This window comes from Strongylocentrotus purpuratus, unplaced genomic scaffold (assembly GCF_000002235.5).
Source record: "Strongylocentrotus purpuratus isolate Spur 01 unplaced genomic scaffold, Spur_5.0 spur5_scaffold_5, whole genome shotgun sequence".
Taxonomy (NCBI): Eukaryota; Metazoa; Echinodermata; class Echinoidea; order Camarodonta; family Strongylocentrotidae; genus Strongylocentrotus; species Strongylocentrotus purpuratus.
In genome coordinates this window covers 16,656,490-16,678,885 of record NW_022145611.1, presented here as the reverse complement: position 1 = coordinate 16,678,885, position 22,396 = coordinate 16,656,490, and the positions used below count along the sequence as shown (strand labels likewise).

General features: G+C 35.8%; 1 protein-coding gene and 1 long non-coding RNA gene across 3 annotated transcripts in view; one reads left to right on the top strand and one right to left on the bottom strand.

Moving 5' to 3' along the window:
• The window catches only part of LOC100889010 (tight junction-associated protein 1), a 101,550-nt gene that overhangs the window by 27,761 nt on the left and 51,393 nt on the right, over positions 1-22,396 (bottom strand). Inside the window, exons 4-5 of one of the 2 annotated variants that reach the window (XM_011677353.2) lie at positions 10,911-10,977; positions 3,432-3,464 (exon numbers count right to left, since the gene is read on the bottom strand). In XM_011677353.2, the coding sequence (XP_011675655.2) occupies positions 3,432-3,464; positions 10,911-10,977 (100 nt within the window). The remainder of the gene's footprint in view (positions 1-3,431; positions 3,465-10,910; positions 10,978-22,396) is intronic. The other variant, XM_003723400.3, reaches the window with a different exon arrangement.
• Positions 17,116-19,209, top strand: LOC115929572. The gene is made up of 2 exons (XR_004066551.1): positions 17,116-17,671; positions 18,504-19,209. It is a non-coding gene; the product is annotated as an uncharacterized LOC115929572 (long non-coding RNA).

Genomic DNA, 22,396 nt, shown 5'->3' with positions numbered 1-22,396 from the left:
AGTTGAAGTTTATGAATGCAATTCGACCAATCAGATGGCTGGATTTCTTAAGTGAGGTATATAAAGTTTGCTAAATGACCTTAAACTAAATACCCTGTTGCGATTGCCACTTCCTGCCATCTCAGGATACATTTCCTTTATTTCTAACAACTTCATGTGGCAAGAATCTTTCATTTATGGGCTAGTTGACTTTCATAGGATGCAGAAAGCTGCTGCATTTACATTTTCCTATGCTGTCTTAGATTTCTCTTTAAAAAAATGCCTTGTAGCAATTGCCACATCCTGTAAAATCAAATTACATTTTCTTCTTCTTCTTTTTTCCTGCAGACCTCACGTATCACTTAAACCTTGCATTCATGAGCTAGTTAGTTTTCATTGGATGCAGAATTACGGCTGCTGCATCTTGAATGTGAATGAGCAAGCATTGTCAGGATGAGGTTTTGGGTTTCCCTGAATGACAACTCCCAAAGGAGGCATAAAGATGGAGACAAAATGGCAAGACTGCATGGGACCCACAACCATCAAGATTCTGTAGTCAGAACAACCCTTGAAGGGGTACAAGTACAACATTTAATCCCTACAGCTAATACCAGACATTTTGTTGTTCACCATGCACAATGCATTGACAGGAAATATACATTTCAGCATCCCCCCCCCCCCCCAAATAAAAATAAAAAATAAATCCAAAATGTTTAATTATTTGAATACTTTTTTGGGAGGTTATAATTATTTGAATACATCTATGCATCAAACTTCTGTAAACTGTCCACATTGTCCAAGTGATTTTTTAAACTTTTGCAATCTAAATTTAAATAGTCTTTGATCTTGACACTAATTTGTGCTCAACCCTTCTCCACCAGCATGTAATGATTCATGTGTACCATATATTGCCTCATCATTATTATATATTTTATTATATACCAAAAATACATGCTAAATACTAATTTAGAAAGGAATCTATGAAGTGATTATGGAAAGACTGATAAGATGAAATATGTTTTCAACTGAAAAAAATATATATATATTAACTGAAAGAAAACTCCAAGAGGGGATATAAAGATGGAGGCAAAGTGAAATAATATCCATCAATAATGGCATACAGTATTTGAATTACAATAAATCAATATCAAATACGGTAGATCAATTGCAATATGATATTTTTAAAAGAAATTGTCCGGTGGGCAGGTACACTCGATAGTACTCTAACAATTAATTGTTATGATAATGTAATTTCCACACAAAAGTATGCCATCAAATTTTCTCTTCTATATATTCTATGAATTGACTGATGATCCCCTTTTCCATTTTTTTAAAACATACCACATGAGCAGTGTAGAATAGTGGTGGTCAATAATTGAATGCTTCGCAAAGATCGTATTAAAAGCAGAACTGAGACGATCATGCCATGATTTTCCCCATCCCTGTACTGAATTTTAAAATGAAGATCCAGGCACCTCAACATGATTTTCCATCAATCTGCAAGTCAGCAGAAAAAACAAAGATACAAGCAGCGGAAACGAATACTGATGCACATCCAATACAGCCCGACCTCCAATACTGCTCACTACCGTCACATCAAAATATGCAAGAGAGGACACTGATGCTCATGCTTATGCTCATGAATCTTTTGAAAAGCTGCGTAGTACATGCTTTTATAACAACTATCAAAAGAAGAACTTGAAGAAATATGAAAAAAGGGAATTTGAAACTTCAATATATACTTTGATACTTCTTCATTATCAATGAAACTGGTAGAATCTGGAAGAATTGTTTTTATGCATGTGCACATATATATATGTCTGCTTCTAAAAAAATTGAAAGCTAAGCTGCACTAAAAATGAGATCATTATTTTATCATCCATTGTATGAAACATTGGGTTTAGCTCTCCTCACTGTTTGGCAAACTGAAATTGTACATTATTTTGCCAAGCTAAAAATACTTTACCCGATTTTGGTTCATCAAATCATGAAAGAATGATACATATTCAGTCATAGAAATTATCTGGGTTTGTTGAATAATACACTCCTAGTGTTGAGCACTTTTTATCCAGTAATTCAAAGGTTGTCAGTATCTAAATTAACAATGTTGTAGCAGCACAGTTTAGTAAATGCTCTTTTTTTGCAGTTTATGAAATAGTAAAACTAAAATAATGGAAAATATTTAGAGATGTAAAAGAGAAACATAACTGCAGTCATTCTTAGAGCACAGGCCATGCTATGATTTTAAGATATTTTGAAGAAAGTTTAGAGAAAGCTTTAATGAGAAAGGAAGTTTATAATAAACAGGGTAAAATGGTGGTGAAGATGATTCCTAAAGAAAATGGAAGAGGTGCAAATAATATAACAAATAATTTGAACAGATGTGGTATTTTTCCAATTCACAAACACAAGTTAAACTTTGATGGTAAAAAGGGAACTTAATGATTTGAAACATGTGTCCTTGGCAGGAACAAGAATTATATTCCAATACTGCATATGTTACCGAGTGATGTTAATACAGTATGTTGCATTTAAAAAGTGAATATAATGGAGGAATACATGTGTTTTTTTTAAATGAATTATTGTCATATAAATAAAGATATTTATAGAATTGTGAGAAATATATGATGAAAATATGATTAGAAGTTATATAAAACTGATATGTTTATGTTTAGATACTTGTAGATAACATGGCTCAATCAAAACTGATATACTTCTTTTGCAAATAAATAATCCCATCATGTCTTGATGAATTTTTGAATGTATGCATTGATAAAGATGTGATGAATTTTTAGGGACATTAGTATGAAAAATGTATTGTTCAAAGAATGAAAGATATGTAAGAAATATTGATGTTGGGAAAGTTGTATGTAGCCTAGCTTAACCAAGCCTATACATTTTGTGTAAATTTTACAACAAAGTATGGAAAACATTATTAAAGAAGAAAATATGAATAATATAAAAATCAAAGATACAAAATCAAAGATAAACAATTTCATAAAAAATTAGGATGAGTATCTCCATGCTTCCAACAAAATCATGACTGCAAACGATACATTCTTTTACGAATTGTCAAAAAGAGGGAAAGTGACACTGTTTTCTTGAAGACTGTAATGATCATGATAATCAGATGCATATGCTTTGAAATTCATGATTTTGCTTTTAAGATTACAAGGGTGGGTTTTCAATGGGAGTATACAGTCACACAACCAAAGATATAAAATAATACATGTTTACATTCACTGACATACCACTTTCAAGAAATAATAGGTCACACAAAAATAATATGATGTTTGAGTGCAAGGTCACAGCATCCATGGAACTTTAAAAAGAAAGTTTGAATTTTTAATTTTGAAATGAGGTAAATGAAGAATAACTTGTTTTTAACATGTGTGCAAATAAATATTCTGATAAGAACAGATATGAGGGTTTGTTGGTTTTGGATTTGTTACCTGGTCTTCATATAGTAGTTGTGTCTCCCTCTCCTGAGAAAATAAGAAATAAATTTGCGTCATAGCTTTTAAAAATTCATCACTGCTTATTCTTTCATCTCCACTTTGCAATCTTTCCAACATAAAATCAAACTGATAGTCCCAGAAATTGAAGAACAAAAATGGACCCTCCCCCCTTAATATTTTGTTCTGAAACATTCTGAAATAATAGCATGCACTCTGTGAGGGGGCATGGTGGAAAACTGTGTAGAAAATATGGACACCACTCCACCAATAATATCTTGAATGATATTAAATCAAATATTTTTCACCTTTGACATTCAAAAATAAGGAAACTATTACATACAAGCTGGATGTTTGATTTTGAACATGATCAAATCATTTGCCGTAAAATGCTAAATATGCCTTTAGTCTAAATGCCATGCACTCAAAATATCTTTCATACAAACTTTGAGTTTGATTGCACACAAACCAAAACAGTACAATCTCAAACCTGTTTTTCTAGTAGTTTAAAAAAAATCCTTCCACAAATATATTTCTGATTAAAACACCTGAAAACCTAAGACAAATCTGCATATTTAACATTTTAGAAAAGACGTCTTCTGCCAAAATATTATATTACATTCATAAATGTCAAAATATTACGTTCATCTGTAAAAAAAACAAGACAGCAAATGTCTAGGCTCTCTGTGGTGCTATTGAATTTAAATAATTGCCTATCCCTTTGATTGAACTTGTTCAAGTTAAACCTACATCAATATATGAATAAGGCCATTCTGAATGTAAATTACAATAACATTCAGGCTATGAATTCATTAAAGAAAATGATCGCAAAGGCTGACAATCCCTCAAAATAATAATTATATTATTGGCTTGGCAACAAGATTAAGTTAAAACGTCCCTAAGCTAGCTCACTTAACTACACTTAGACGTGAATACTGAATGCTATTTTGCTGTTTTGCTGTCATAACTGCTTCAACTACCGTAACTTGATTCCACAATTCAACTGCTTTTAACAAATTAATTGAAAATACATATCATCAAAATAAATATATATGAACTGATCTTGCTCTTCTAATCTTCTAATAAAAACAAAATAATAATTTCTGTTTTGATAGGGACAGGCAAAATATCAGAGTTAAATTTGGTTGTTTTTCTTGGCAAGCCTTTTTTAATACACTTTTATCTGGCAGCTGACTGTGCAGGTACACGTATATTCATTTATTCTCAGGAGATATTTTGAAAGGATATATTATTTAACACATTTCCCGGAACCATACCATACCTCGTGAAAGGAAACGGAACAACACATATGCATCAAAAATCAGTCGTACAAAGCTGCTACGATGACAATGTCCCTAAGATTTTGGATAGATACATGATTGTCTGCTTGCTGAAAGCAGATATTGCTAGTCTCATTCCCTTTTTTGCAATCAGAAATTGAAAACTGTTGCAAAATGTCACCATCTGAATTATCCTTGAAAGCCCATATACTCGTCATTTCCTCACTCAGAATCCAATCTACATACAGTGGCAGTCGGCCGGAATGGTAATTGGCTGTTGTTTTGTTTGTGTATATGTATGTGTGGATATGACAATAATTCACAATAAGAGGCTCAGACGAAATAGATTGCTACGTACCTTCTTTCTAAACCCCCCCCCCCCCCCCCCCCCCCCCCCCGCAATTCCAAGGTTTATTTTTGTATAACACACATGATGTAACACCATGTATACTGAACCGACTGCAGGTTTGTCTACGTGTTCTGTATTTGATGTGTGTATTAATCATGTGCTGGGAGGCAGAAGAGTTTTATCTATGTATTAAAGAATACGAGTCAACATTCTTCTTTTTTTTTAAGCAGACAAATCTTTTGGTTGCAAAAACAAACAAAAAACAAAACAAAAGTGCAGTACGCCACTGAATCAAAATAGGTGGTGCTGAGCAAAGTGTAACTTAATCCATGTTATGACAATGAACAGAATTTTTAAAGGTGTTGTTAAAATCAAAGTTCTTGTAACAAAGATGCATTTCAAAGTAAAACTGTTTAGAAGTCATTTTAAATTATTGTTGACCGTGCAGTTGATAGGCTGATTTGACAAGCAAAGTGAGAAAGGATTGCTCAAACCTTGTTAAAAGTAACATACATTAACACTGTATCTGATCGAAATAGAAATACATAGGACAATGCAGTCTATTCATAGGCCACCTCCATCATCTTTCTGTGCATTTTGGTACGCTACAATTTTCATTCACCCATCGTCTCAACTATTTATAGTGACCTTAATTTAATACTTTCACAAGTGTTTCATTTTTGTGAGAATTTTTTTTCAGAATCCTTTAATCGAGTCCTCAAGAAAAACAAATAGGAAGCGCCACTTTCTGTAGCATTCTGACCTGGACAAGCAAAGTGTGCTGAGGAGTGCATGACTAGTCATGTAATGGGGAAATAACGGCCTCATGGATCAATATTTGGGTGCAAGAGACAGAGCCTCTATCGTCTGGATGCATTTGCACTGTGGCATTTGAGCAAAGCATCATAAATATGCACTTATGAAAGGGAATCTTTATTACTTGTCCTCTCCCTGTCGCCAGCCAAGCTCGAATGTATGTACAAATGACATACACTGCCATGTTCTCACACATACTATGGCTCCCTCCTCTCACATTGTGTATTTCTCAAGCGTCGCAAAAGTTCCTTTTCAGAAGATTTTAATAATTTAGGAGTAAAATACATTGAAAGAGAAATACATGTCTGTCCTATAACTTCACATATTATTTTGTCTGTCATCCCTCTTGACTCCAAATACAAATAAATAACACAATAATACACTTCAATTATTGTGGGATAGCCTGACAACGACTAGAATAATTAATTTCTTTGAGCAAAATTAGTCAGTGGAAGTTGAGACAGTCACACAGAGCGTGTGATAAATACACAACAATTTTTGCCTTGCTAGAAATTACATAAATATTTTTCTGACAAATCAGATATCCTCATTCCCAAAATGGAGCCTAATAGAAACAGACTGGCAAATCAAACCCGCTCGCCCATTTAATGCTAACATCGTAGTGGCGCAATTATATCTAACGAGCCCCAATCAATGGCTCTTGCACAGGTAACGACCGCGCTTTACCGTCTCTCTAATCCCCTCTTAGCACCCGGAGTGGTGGCAGAAACACGATTGCCAGGCGGGGTGTTTGGAATACTAATAACGTGTGACAGAGAAGAGAGGAATAGATAATGGAGAAGAAGTAATCCAATCTGTTTGGCACTAGAGCGCATCAATAATGAACACGATTATGAGCAGACATTGGGAGCCAAATTTGGGTTATCGGCCAATCTTTAGCATGGATCTAAAGCCACCGTCTGAATACGATATGGACGGAGAAAGAGGTATTTCTGTCCAGTTGCCTGGGATCTGTTCGATTCTTATATCTTTTTGTACAAACAGATTACACCAGTCGATCAAGTTCGTACGTTTGAGAATATTTATAAAATGAGAGGCTTTTGAAAGGTGCACTGCCATTAATGATACCACCTTAACCAAGGAAACAATCTAGAATAATTATTCAAAACACTGTAATCTCCAAAATGAATACCACTCAGCACTTTAGCTATGATTAAGATGAGTACTGTAGACTGCCTTCAGGCGAAGGGATTTCTTTCCTGCTTTTGTAATTCTTTACTAATAACTTTGTAATATCCCAATATTCCCATCATTCCATGGATTAGTGTACCTACTCATCGACATCAATAAAAACGCCCTCCATCAAAAAGATGGCGGGAGCGTTAGAGATTATGTTATTATGCTCATCTTTTTACTTCGCAAAAAGAGCGGTGGCATGTTAATGATGTTCTGTGAAAATCATGTCAAGGACATTGTCAATCCATTTGCTATATTGTGCAGTAGTGACAATAATACATTTTGCTAGATTCCTTTTACATTGAATTCTAACCTAATAAATTATTGTAAAATTGAGATCCATTTTCATGTTTATGATAGGACAATGCTTTTAATCTTTGCCATAGCCTTTTCGTACCCTCTCCTTCCACATTCATTTTCTAGAACTCTACTCCCTCTCTCTCGATCTCGATCTCCCTCCCCAATGCTCTTTCCCCATTCCCCTCTCTCTTTCTCCCCCCCCCCCTCCCCCCCCCCCCCACTCCTCACTCTCTCTCTCTCTCTCTCTCTCCTTGTATATCAACCTCATCCCTCTTACAATATTTTTAACAGCTGATTTGCAATGCAAAAATAATGATCACATTTCACATGTTTCAGTTGTGCAGAAATCCTTATTCATCTTTGAAAACCAAACTTCTTGAAATCAGAGTTAAACCAAGAAATAGAGGCAAATCGGCTGTCTTCCTTCCTATAAAACCATCCAGCAAATTATAATCGCCATGGAAACATCTGATGGAGGAAGAGAGAGAAAAACCACAGCTGCATCAAACACTTTCTGACACATTTGCACTGTGGATGAATTCAACCTAGGCAAATTGCATCTTGGGGCCATCCTCCACCCTGTGCAGTCCAGCCGTCTATGAAGCTGCAAATTATGTGCAGCTGGGGTGCAATAGATGGAAATGCCTTGAGACGGCAACAAGATTGCCAATTTGAGATGTACACATGTATTGAGAGAAATGCAGTGATTTTCGTCAGATGAAATGCAAATCCAGCCATTAACATTTTCAACAACCATGTCCATCTTCCCCTCTTGTTTGCAGGTATTTTTGTGAATGTGTTAAAAGAGAGAAAGAACAGGTCTCTGTCTTTTATTTTCGACACGGGTTCATGAAGTTTGCAGCTTGGAGAGAAGAAGCAAATATATTTATTAGAGATCAGTTTCTTATGAGCTTCAAAGTCATAAACAGGGCTCAACACCCACATGCACCAGGGACACATAGGTGCCCAAATTTTAAGTCTAGACCCCAACATTTTTGAATTTTTTATGCAGGGGTCATGCATAAATTCTGTAAAAAGCTCGATTTGGACCCCTTCCAAAAAAGTTAGCGTGAAGCCCTGCATAAAAATATTCACAGGCACAAACATTGGTCTTGTTTCTGGTCTCATAAATTAATACATCACTTCCACGATATTATCAATAAACTATTATTAAATTCTTATTTAGCATTATTTTTAAGAATAAACCAGAGGAAAATGTCGTAGTTTTTCATCCATTTCATCCATACAGCCTTGCTAATGTATATGTGGAAATCAAACTGTGCAATTTCTGAATAAGAAAATGATGAGATCTACAATATGACTTCCCTGCATTTTTCAATGCCATCCGACCTCCCTAATGGCCATTGAATCTGTGGCCCGGCTAATATGTCACACTGATTATCTTTCAAGAGCGTGTTCGAGCAAAGCCAAGCTTGAAATATTTGCCCCAGGCCATTTTTAGCTTGTCCGTTCGAGCAAGGTCAAGTCTTACAAGAAGAGAAGGAGATAGGGGAGGGGTCGCTTCTTCAAAATATGAGGATAATTGGGTAGGGTCACGTGACTGCAACCTGTCAGGTCCTTATCGTTGAATGATGAGTAGTGTATTCCACTACAGTGACTGTACAGGGTAGGAGACAGACCCGTAATTGGATAGGCAGAGGGAGGTAATTAAACTTGACGAGATGCGCGCTTCGGTCGCGAGTGTTTTTCGCAGTCGGCTGCATTCCCGCTTGCCTGTTCTGTAATGTTGTTATCGGCTGGGCTGCCATGCGAGAAGTACACATACCCAGCGACAGAAACTTGTTGATCAAAGAAAGACAGTGAGCGGGATTAAACAGGGTTAACTATCCCAAGGATCCTGACAGATAAAATTCACTTTATCATTCTGCACACAGTAAGATGAGTCACTGTTTCTTTAACATTTTACTCATACCTCCTTTTCTAACTCTGTTTCCTAACCTATAATGTAAAGTGAGAGAATATATGTGTTCGCATAAGAATTTTACTCTGTGCTTTCAAGACCATGAATCAAACAGGTGGTTGTTAACATGAGAACACTCCAAACGTGTTTTTACTTTATTCTGTTCAGCAATTTTGCCCTTGTTTTCTAGGACTGATTATCAATATAACATTTCTGAAAAGATTTTTTCATATTTTACATACTATGCAACTATCCTACCCTTTTCATTTTTGTGTCATAATAACACATGTCTTGTTCCATCGTCTGTTATTCTACTCTGATTAAAATCAAGGCTATTCTAAATATGAGAATAAATCAATGCCCTCTTCAGCCAAACATGTTTGTATTGCTTGTAGATAAGTCCTGAATAATTGTGAACTAAAAAGATGTATATCTTTGAGCTCAATAATGAATCATGGATATTTCCATGATTAATTTTTTTTTCTGAGTCACATTTGTATAGTGCATAATACTGCATTTTTATTAAGCCCTTAACATTGTAATCATTATAACCCTGGTCCTTGGATTCAATTGCTAATTCGCACATGATAGTGTACACATTCTGCTCCCTGGGGAGTATTCTGGCTAGGAACCATTTTACAAGTGCATAAATGCCAATCCAACAACATTAATGTTCCCCATTTCTCATTCTTTCTCTCTTTCTCTGTCTCCATCTCTTCTCTCCTTTCCATCTCTATATAACAAGTCTCTCCCACTCTCCCTTCCCCACTCTCTCTCTCTCTCTCTCTCTCTCTCTCTCTCTCTCTCTCTCTCTCTGTTTTTCTATCCATCCATCCATCTATCTATCTATCTTACTTTTACATCTTTTTAGCACTTCTTACACTCCACTCAGCAAACCCTGTGGTCACAAAGCCTAACTAGTGCATAACCCTCTGAGTTTTTGTGTCCTCGCCAGCGAGTCCGTAAACCCATGCTTGAGATAACATCGAAAGGCATTCCCTGGAGTGTGCTCAGTGCACTGGACGAACAAATTCATTTTCTCACCGGCCAGCCAGCCAGCCAGCGCTTTGCTGCCCGGGTTTAAAAAAACCTGATGTGATTCAGACGAAATTAACCAGCTCAGTGCTCAGGGGCGTGATGACTAATTTTGTCATCTCGTCTTTCAAGATCAGGCACGTGAGACACCAAGGCAGAAAGTCAGGAGCGCTGGGAGATGCCTCTTTATAACCTCAGCATCGTCTCCCAGGGTATTCTAATGTTTAATTAGGCACAAACAAAATCCTGTGCTTATGGGGGAGGAAGAAATTAGCCATTGGGTCCTGGGAACGTAAATTTACAAATTAGGTGTGGGAGTCAAAGAGGGTGTTTGTTTTTCTTCCACAACAGAAACTACTCAAATTCAAGAAGTTAAAATGGGAAACCTTTTCTCAATCACGTACTATACTGTTTATTGCGAGGTAAATTAAAATAACCTCTAACCTTACATACATGTACATGTCATGTTCAAGAGATGGTGTTATTAGTTTTTATATAAAAGGGATGCTATTCGTAGGTGATATATCAAATATTATTAGCTGTTTTGTAGCTGGAAACATGAACAACTTTATACTTACCACATCAAGAATTCTCTCTTCTAGATCCTGGTTTATTTCATGTAATTCCTGATGGCTCTTTTCCAATCTGTAATGGTGAAAGCAAGGAAAGAAAGAAAGAAAAAAAGAAAAATTCAGGATAAGAAAATACTATCCAAGGAGTGCATAAAATGTAAAGACACTGACGAATTGTGTACACATTAATTTGTATACACATGAAAAGAGAACTTATATGTATTTGTTCTATCCATCTCTTTCATATTCCCACAGTCAAAGTAGCAATACAACACAATTAAATCTTTTAATGTGATCTCATATACTAAATACAACTAGAAACAGCTTTGAAGTAAGTGGGAAAAGTCATTTTCAACAAATATGTACAGTCCTGTATGCATATATATCTGTGTCAAGTATTTTTCTGTTTGGGATATAAGCAATTTTTTTAATTTCAGTATATGTCCGTCTGTTAAAAAAAACCTTGTACTACACAAAATAAGATGGACCATACAATTGCTTGACAAGTTTGTCAATATAAGCACTGCATTACCATTACGGTTAAAAAAAAAAAAATGAAATGTTAATATTCTTTGCAATATCTCACATTTGTTATTAAGCTGTTGAAGACAATTTAAAATGAAAATTTATATTTTTCACCATAAATTTCCATTATGGTTAATCCTGAGCAATCTTGGGCTAACATTTAATGTGTTAATCCATGTAAGTCACAAGATTTAATATTTGTTTTTCTCTGGACATGAAAGACAACAGCTCACTTTATAAACACTGCTAAAGAGACAGTGGATGAGGGGGGGGGGGGGTTAATGCCACATACGTCCCAATGGGAGCAATTGACACATTTTACTACCCATCAATTACTTGAAATGGAATACTGGGTAAAGACTCTTCATTCAATTGTCTTTCCCCGATCTTCTCTTCTCTTTCCCCATCAGATCTACTCCCTCTGTATATATCTCTTCCCCTGATCAGTCAAACGAACGTAAGACTTCTTTGATTCTCTGGGGCATGGGTGTGCGATGCGACAATGACAGACGAATCACATACGATCCATCACATTAGGAGCTCCGCTAAACTTGCATCGCATTGATACATTAGTGTTGACGAAGATTCTCCTACGGTAGGCATTATCTTAATTGCAACTTCTGCAAAGGTAGGGCAAGCCGTTAGTAGCACAAAATTCATTAAATGTTTCACAACTAAACTTGCATCGCATTGATACATTAGTTTTGACGAAGATTCTCCTACGGTAGGCATTATCTTAATTGCAACTTTTACAAAGGTAGAGCAAGCCGTTAGTAGCAGAAAGTTCATTTAATGTTTCACAACTCCCACCCCCTATGAAATGCCAACTGTCCACTAAACTTCAAAATAAATTAGACTTGAAAAAGCTTGTCACAAAAAACATCATTAATAACATTTTCACATTTTAAAACTTGCCATTAAAAGTATTTTCCATCACTCCCATTTGACCCATTAAGATAATTACATCCTTGAGAGAGACTTTCATAATTGATTGCCAGAGAGTCTGTTTTACTTGTCCAAGTCAAGAACATCATTTCAGATTTCACTTGGCTTGTTTCCTCCAATGCATCACATTGAAGGCCAATTTAAATGGAAAAATCATAAACGTACAAAGCCTCAATTCGTGTTATGTTTCCATTGAAATTTTACATAAAAGCACCATACTAAGAACAAAATAATGTAGCATGAAACAATGTATAACTATAGGCTATAGCACAGGTTGGGAGCTAGACTACATATACCTTCTTCATGTTAAGGCCATTCAATTCTAATTCCATATAATTTAATTTATTCATTTGATGTGCTTTCTTGTTAGCGGAAATGTTGAGCTCTTGCTGTCTATGGCAGCTATAAAAATACCAGTAATCATCCAAATTGACACTTAAAACCAACACGGGTCTGCCATTTTCCACCTTTCCTGAAATGAGCAAAATGAGTAATCCGGTGTATGATAGGAGTGACCCTAGACTGAACCTAAGTATAGAATAATGTAGTACCATGACCTGGCACTGAACCATTCTGTGCCATGTACTATCTATAAATCAATCTTCTCCTATACAATAGTAATGATGCAGAATAGGATAGCATAACATCCCTGACGTATGCTGGACTATGTTGTTTATGCATACTGGCTAAATTGGGGAGGTAGAGCCATTCCTCATATCTCATGATCTACTGACATCTATGTCCTTAGATGCATGTAAACAAAATTGAAATTCATCGTTATCTATTTTTAATTCACCATAAAAATGATTTATCCATTTTTTAAATACTACACAATTATACAAGTGTATTTTTTAATCATATATACAATTCTCTTTTCTTTTTCCCTTCTGAATAATGGATCAATAATCAATCAACAAATGAATAAAACATTTCTGGATACATGTAAATGCATCTTTTTTCAAACGCTGTCAACAAAATTTTTTGGGAGGGAATTCTACTTCCCACTTTAACATCTACTTTAGATCATAATGATATATATATATATATATATATATATATATATAGGGATTGACACTAACAGGGGTCAAAGGGCAAATTCACTTATGAGATATCTACTTGAATAATCTCAAGGAATCAACATTTCAACTATTCACTGCTTGACTGCTGAGATTCAGAAGGGCATAACTACAATAAAGTGCCAATGAACTATAGCAAATGAATTATTCACATAAGAAATACAGCATGGCCCCTTAATTTTTGTGAATTTGATTAATATCATCCCTATTCAGCGTACAAATAAAAGCAAGCCCTGCATTACTATATGAAGCATGTACATTTCATACCGCCATAGTGTCAATTTCATTCCCCCATTTTTCATATCCAGGCCTACTGCAGCCTATTCATGCAATTTACTTCCAAGTTTAATTCAGCTTCATATCCCGAGGCATACCGCCTTGTGCATCACGGTCTTAGTCATACATTTCTTATGCGAGATGGATAAAAGGTGCATTTATCTCGTTTATCTTTGGAATGTAAGACGATACGTTGGAGTGGATGGGAGGGGAAGAAAAGGGGGTCAGAGAGGTAGATGTTCATCTCTGCATCCAACCACTTGTTTATATGGGAGCAGGGCATCAGGTGATGTCTTAATGGGTTAGGAGGACGAAACGGGAGAGTGGACGGATGGAGGCAACAGAAAATGGGTTGTCTGGGAGCATGCAGGGGATGATGGAGGGGTGTGTGTGTGTGTGTGTGTGAGTGAGAAGGGGACAGAGAAGGTTAATGTAGTTATGTAATTATCTAAGCTTAATGTGCTTGTTCAAAGCATGGAGATATTCTTATATCTCCATGTTCAAAGTATAGTAAAACTAAGATTAAGGGAGAAAGTAGCGAGAGAGAGAGAGAGAGAGTGAGAGAGAGAGAGACAGACAGACAGACAGACGGACAAGAGGCCAAGTGAGGAAGCCCAACCAGAAAGAGAGAGAGAGAGAACAAGAGAGAGAGAGAGAGAGAGAGAGAGAGAGAGAGAGAAAGAGAAAAAATAAAGGAAAAAAGAAAAAGAAAGAGAGAAGGGGGTGAAAATAGAAGATATGATACTTATGACAATTAAGAGATAATCAGAAGGAAAGCAAAAGAATAAAGAGGAAAAGAATAGAGAAGGAGAAAAATTGGTTGTACAAAAACATTGTCACACATGAGCAAACTTGGAGAAAAAATAATTGGAAAAATGAATGACCAGAGAGAACGAGGAGAGAACGAGGAGAGAGAGAGAGAGAGAGAGAGAACGAGGAGAGAGAGAGAGAGAGAGAAGGGAGAGAGAGGGAAGGCAAATTAAACAACAACAACAACAAATTAAACAGAGCCACTACCTGCTCAATTTATCATAAGTTTATGCTGATCTATTTCCAATTACTGTGTTTTTCGCCCCCAGCATGGCCATAAAAGCGCCTACATCAATTTGCTCCAGAAAATATCTTTCCAACACATACTGTCAACAAGTCCATTCATCATACAAAGTGGATCAAGTGACTCATCTATCCATTAAATCCGTCAGATGATGGTGATGATGGAGAGAACCGTGATGGGAAATGGAAACCATGGGAGAATTATTGTGGGTATCATTATGTGAGCCACCAGAAAATATCATCTCATCAAAATCAGAAGGGCATTTAATCTTATCTCTTAACAAAGAGCTGATGCTGTTCTAGCTCTCAACCGACGATACATCGTCATGGCGATCGGATCTACGCTATGACATCAGAACTCCTCGACTCGTCATCATGCTAGGATTTGGGGGGATCCAGATGGGGTTATAGAGATACGACAAGTCTAATCGGGAGTGACACCATTCATCCCATCATCCTTAATACCAGAGCTCATCAAGCCCTACAAATTACCCAGCCAGATAGAAATGAAAATGGCGTACTTTTGAGAAGATATAGGGAACTACGCAGACATCTTATGGTTTAACGATGGCAATTAGTGACCCAACAACGACCCCATTACCTGAAACAACACTCTCATATCTAAGGGCATCCCCTCTTTTAAATCCCAATTTATATTCATTGACATTTGCTTTGATAAGCCTTAACTTTGTTACAATTTAAGAATTGGAGCAATAAAAATTCTTTACTTAGTAAAAAGCTGCCTGCAGGCAAAACATTACAAAAAGATCAAGGTTGTATTTATACATACATGATTTGGTCTAGATGGGCTAATGCATGCATTCTCAGTTCTGTTAGTCTACGCATAATTTCATTTCACATCCCCCACTTTATTACCGCTGAATTTTCACAGTCATTAGCCATGTGGATTGGAGTGTGTAAATCTCAAAGTCAAAATCCAGATGTCAACTTGCTTTTCTTGAAATATTGGAAGAATAAAGTACATTCTCCAAGGTTAATTCATGATGAAAGTCAAATTATATTTAAAGTATAAGCAGGTGTTCAATTTACTTCTGCAATATGGAATGTGTGTTTTATACTTTCTTCCGTAAGTTCCAGATTGTTCTTCTCAGATATAAAATTCAACTATCCACCTCATGACATTTTCTACAGCTTGCCTTGCTGCATGATATAAAATATTCAATAAGCTTGTATCACAGCCCCCTGAAAATGTTTAAAAGTACCTTTAAGATAAAAAGAAGACAATTTTAGAATAAAGGATAGGCAAGGAGATGATCATGATGATAGATTACGGGTAATCACGAAGCAATATCAAGGGAGTTGCGTTGTCAGAGACTAATTGATTCTGTCTCAAAGGTAATCTCCATTTCAAGGTCCAATAAATCATCGTGATGGAAGGAACTATTTAAATGATTCATTTATTCATTTGGGGGTTAACACATCTATTACATGTATGCAATCTTGGCATTGAATACAATCCTTATTTGCTAAATCTAACCCCAAATTGCCATTTCCTGCCACATCCTGTTGTGATGTGGGCGCAACGCAGTCTTTGCTATAGGAACGGTGTTCAGGGTCTAGCCATTCATTGCACAACCTCTGCTCTGAATAGGCTACGTCCAGGAAGGATTTCCCTGTGAATTATTTACAATGCAATGTGAAAATACACCTCGTCCCAAAGGCCACGAGGATCGCATCTTCCAGGTTCATATTATGCAACGACGCCTGTTCCTATACCCGGCTCATGAATTTCTTGTGCAAATTCAAATGCTCATGGGGGATGTTTACGTACGTGCCTTCCGCTGGGACACAGTTTGCAGAAGTGCCCCGTCGCAGCTCATCTCTCGGTGGTTGGAATAGAGAATAAATCCTGAAGCCATGGATAGAAATTGCTGGATGTGTAAATGTTTCATTTGGAGGGCTAGAAAAAGATTGGATCGGGTGCCTCTTGGGAGAAGTCAGATAAGATCAGGAACTACAGTGTGTACACATCAAATTTGTTCACCATCTATCCATGAAATTTGGTTGGACAAAGTACATATGGGTCATTCCATTTAGTTGGGGGCCAGCTGTGTCGTGGGTGGTTTTTGTTTTGAGTTCATCCGTGTGGTTATTTAGAGTGGTGTGGACATTTTTCTTAATCATAATATTTTTAAGTAAGGATCAAAGTATATCACCGGAAGAAAAAACAAAGAAAAAGATGGATAAATAAAGAAAAAATAATGAAAACATGTGACGTGTCTCCAACTTTTTTGTGGTATTTTTGGTACATGAAAAGTATTGTTACTATAAAATCCTACAAAGATCTTGGAAAACAGTTGAGAGCAACAACTTAGTGATTAAATGTATCTTCGATATTGAAGTAAAACATCGTGCGGTTCCCGTTTTTCGATCGTAATGACAACTTGTTTTTTTTGTGCAAGCAAAATTTTGTTCACAACGTAAATGTTCGTGTCGCTAGTTTTACGTATGAAACGGACCTTTTCAAGCTTAAATATTTTCGAATAAAATGTCAACAAACCAGAAGAAATAATACCTATAATATCAGGCCAAATAAGGTCTTAGAATTAAATATGAATCACATGGGTATTGCAATAAAATGAGTCAAAATATTACTGCTACTCTCTTAGTTCACAAATTGGTGTCTCGCCAAAATTTTACGATGTGAATTTTGAGATCGTTCTCCCGACACGATCTGCGCCTTGATGAACAAGCAAATCAGTTGATAAAGAGCCCTGATGAAGCTATCGCATGAAACTACCATGCGGTTCTTGCCGCGATGATACTCCGATTATTTTTTAGACCAAAATTGTTTCGTGTCGCCCATGTTTACGTTGTGAACATTGCGGACGAATGTTACGTTGTGAGAGGCTTTCTAATCAGAATTCAAAGGTAAGCAACATCATTTTTCTGTTTTAACAAGAAAATGACTAGTTTAGACGTTTTTACAAATAATAATCATCTTCATTTATTGTTTTACTCGTAAATATTGTTAATACCGTAACCGTTGTGAAGGACACCAATTCATCACTACGTAAACAAATCGACACGACGCACATCTTTTTCGTGTCTATTTTACGATGTTACTCTGATCTGATCGCTTTGCGGTAGTTTGAAACATATTCCTTTTACATTTTAGAAATATTTCCGTTAAATTATACGTATAATTCGTTCTTAATCTAAAAGATGATAATTTTGGATTGCCTAATGCTCGTTAAATGTGAATTTTAAAGCGATCAAAGTCTCATCGTAAAATGCGTCACGATCGTGCACCCAGTCCCATATATGATATTTTGTGTTGGCGTTTTCAAGTTTAAACAAATAAACAAATCGCACGGGGAAAAGGGCTTTATTTCATCAGTTGATGATTTTAACATGAGACTGCACCGATTCAATGTTGAGTTCTGTATATTTATTAACAGAATATTCAGGACATTTTTTTTTTTACTCAACGGGGGGGGGGGGGGGGGGGGGGGGGGGGGGTAGTGGGCACTTCAATTTTTTTTAATTTTTTAATTTTATTTATTTTTATTTTTTACTGAACAACCCCGCCCCGTTGAGCCCAACAAAAAGAATTGCATACGATCTCCCTCGAAGCAGTTCCCCAAAGTTGACAGCCCTGAATATTTATAAGGATGGTGATTTTAATTATAAAATCAATGGTTCACCATTTCTTTATGTTTTTAAAAATTACTCAAGTTATTGTATTCTTTACTTTTTACAGTGTCATCATCTTCCCATTCAAGTTCGATTCATGCAACAAAGACAGAGGGACCTGTACGACTTTTCATCTGAGTCAGAAGCAACCCATCCTATGTCTGATATTTTTACAGTTATGATCGACCCCTTCCCAGTATTTGATGGCAGAGCTAGCTGTTACTTACAAGTTCACCAATATGATGAACTTGATTGAATTCATTTACAAACTTTATCCTGAAATAAAAAAGCAATAATTTCAGTCTAAACAGGAACAAGAAATATGATCAATTGAAAAGGTTGTTAGTATGAACGTTATATTCTCAATATAAAACTTTTTTGTAATGATTGTTGTTGCAAAGTTGGCTCACTTGGCTGATGGCGTCCCTCCAATCAATGATGACGTCAATAAACACCATAATGTAATAATTAAACAGGAAGAATTGAAGATGGAAAATTAAAGTCAACAATAAACAAATGCTTTTATCAGCTGCGAGATACAAATTTCTGTCTGAACAGGAACAAGAATTATGATCAACTGAAAAGGTTAATGTTAGTATGAACGTTATATTCTCAATATAAAACTTTTTTGTAATGATTGTTGTTGCTATAATGTTAGTTGATGGCGCCCCTCCAATGAATGATGAGGTCTCTAAACATTTAACATAATGTTAATTAAAACATGAAGATGGAGAACTGAAGTCAACATTGAAATAAATCAACACTAAATAAAACTGCGTTTTGTGAGTCTTTATTGCGAATGTCAAAGTATAACTTGACTCATTTAACACTCCGTGGCACTTGAGGTTGAGAGATGACATCAGCATAATAACCTGTGTAAATAATCCAAAACAATATGGTCTCTTAACTTTGGGTGACACAATACAAAGGCTGACATTGTTATTATTAAATGTTGCATGGAACTTCATGAAAAGAAAAACAAAATGCATAACGATTATTTGGAAATGACCACATGGTTGCTGAAATTTGGTGTCCCTTTTACACGTGAAACATGTCAACAATTATGATAATTTGGAAATGTACAATTAATCTGATGATTGTGGAATGATAAAGGGTATTAACACAGATGATGTGATTTGAATAGAAGCAGCAAAATTTGTGTCTGTATGATTATGGAGTTACTGGAGTCGGCCAACTCTTCAATTATGCTTTTATACACTTTTGTATAGTTTTTCGTGGACTGTCACATGACCGAAAAAAACTAGCTTCAAGTACTATGAAGCTATTTATACAACTAAATGTTAATTTGATTGGAATTTGGAAGTTAAATTCAATCCAAATTCAAAGTTTTCTTTCACAGAAATACATGCATTGATTACAAAATCGCTCCACAAAGACTTTGTTTCGTGTGTAAAGGGGACACCAACATTTTTGGTGTCCCATTTACACGTGAAACATGATATTTGAAATTAATGTGTGGGAATTTGCATGTGAACTTGAAAATGAAACTTAATAAGGTGTTATAACATTTCCCAAACTGCAATTTAAAGAGCTTTTTCCAATGAATGATGGATCTCTATGCTTTTCTATCATATATTTGTTCAACATAGCCGAAAATACCCCAAATTTGCATTTTTTGTTTAAAATGCCCAAAATGTGTATTGGTGCCATTTATTTGCATCAAATGAATAGACATTGGCATTTGTTTCATGAATAAAGTGCTTACAACAAAGTATTAACCTGGCAAAAAGACTCCATGATACTAATAACAAGTCACTGATAGAGCACCAAGACACTTTTACTTTGGTGTCCCTTTTTCCCACTTTACACGTGAAACATGCCTTGTGAAGTTCTGTTTCGGTTGATATTAACATCAAGTCACGGGACAAAGGGATTAAATGACCACTTTTTTCTGAAAGTGTGGATGTTTTGACAATTGAATATGACATTTTTCATAAGATTTAAACATTTTGAAAATTTAGGTCCCATGTCACAGTTTGGTACCCTACTAAATGGAAATACCCATATGTAACATCTTGCCCATACCTTTTCCTGCTTACATTGTTTTCTGTTCGTTTTCTTGTTCTTTCTCTCTCTCTCTCTCTTCTACATTTTCTTTCCCATTTGTTCTCCTTTTTGTTTTCATATTTTCATTTGTCTACCCCAATGTCACTCCAACATTTCTCCAACAAAGTTCCTTCCTTCCTTTCCCCAATATGTTTTTCTTTCTTCTCTCTAGTGACAATAATTTGATAAGCATGGGGCAGAATCCTCCTTGAATTGAGGGTAGCATGTACAATATGTCAGCCAGCAATTTCAGTCAGCCCCACATGCCACAGACTCATTGAAAATTGTATTTTTATCACCTTTTTTTCCTCACTGCCGGGACCATTTTCTTTATTTTCTTTACCTTCTTAATACCACTCTATTGTTGAAATAAATTAAATTTCTCTATGCTCTTTCCACATCTTCCCCATCTCATCATTCTCTCTCTATCCTTTATCAGTCTCTCCATCTTTTCTCATCATTTTTATTCTCATCATTTTTATACCCCTCCTTTACTCATCGCTCAATCTTTATTGCTCTTCAATATCACAAAAGTAAATCTGTCGTGTCTGAAATAACTTCAGTGGAGATGATTTATTGGACTTAATTACAGCAATCTGCCAGACATAAACTCTCTTTACCTGCACACGGAGGCCCCTCATACCAATGAAAAACAGTTATTAAATTCAGATGAAAAGATGAGATAGCCAGTCCACCTATAGCAGATTCTTTAATATCATATCTTTTGGAAAGGCAGAATAACACACTTTAACCTAAGTCTGATATAATATAGAGAATGTTCTTGCTCAAACTAACCATACCTATACTTATGCACATTTGCATTTATCACAATTTCATTTGTATGTTATTGATTAAGTCATCAGTGGTTACTTTATACAAACCTTAAACTATTATACAACAATATAGAATTACCGGTAAATAACAAAATCAGATGTAATACAAAAATGCAAAAGCTCAGGATGAGTGTAATGCATGAAATATAAAAAATGTATTTAATTTCTTGCTACTTTAACATCTACCACAGATCAACACAAAACCTATTCGCTTCTACCCAGGAAGTATATCATTTATTTAGAAAAAGGGCATTCACTCATATACTTTTATATGGAGTTAACACCCTTCTGGCTCCAAACCGGAGTCCAATAAACAATACATTCTTTTTTCCCCTCAAAATCTTTCATGAAGGGGAGCATACATCCAATTTGCTTTGCCAGCTCAAACTTAATTCCTAGACTGAGAGAGATTGAGCAATGCTTATTGGCAATCCAAGGAACTGGCCATCTGTATTTGGATTGTGCTTATCCTCTTTGGAGTAGACAGAGTATCCAAGTTTAAAGAGATATACTTGTGAACATATAAAGTATTTCTCTCATATAGCCCTACTTCAAATGACAGCAGATCCACATACCGCATCAAAACAGGTGCACCCCCCTCCCCTAGAAATAAAAAGTAACTGTGTAGTCACAGTCTATGCATTATGGATGATGCCCCCTCCCTCTTCTAAAAAAAACCTAGACCTGCCTCTGATTACAGACAGCTCTCTCTAATATAGAGATACAAACATCAAAACATTTCATTCCATCAAAAATTGCTGTTTTGAGACTCTACAAAGAAGGATAATAAATTAGTGATAAAAACAGCCATAGGAAGCCAAGAGAAAGAGAAAGAGGGATGAGATAAAGAGTGAAAGAGAAGGAACAGATAGGGAAAGACAGGGGAATAAAATGAGACTAGACAATATGTTGAAGGATGCCGAGAGACATAAAAAGGAAAAGAGTGAAGAGAGAGAAAAAAATACAGCTTTCATTAGAAACCACTCAATTAAGAACCTCACAAAATTTGTTCTCAAGAGCCTCTTTTGCGTACAGACTACATCCTCTTTGTCAGAGGGAG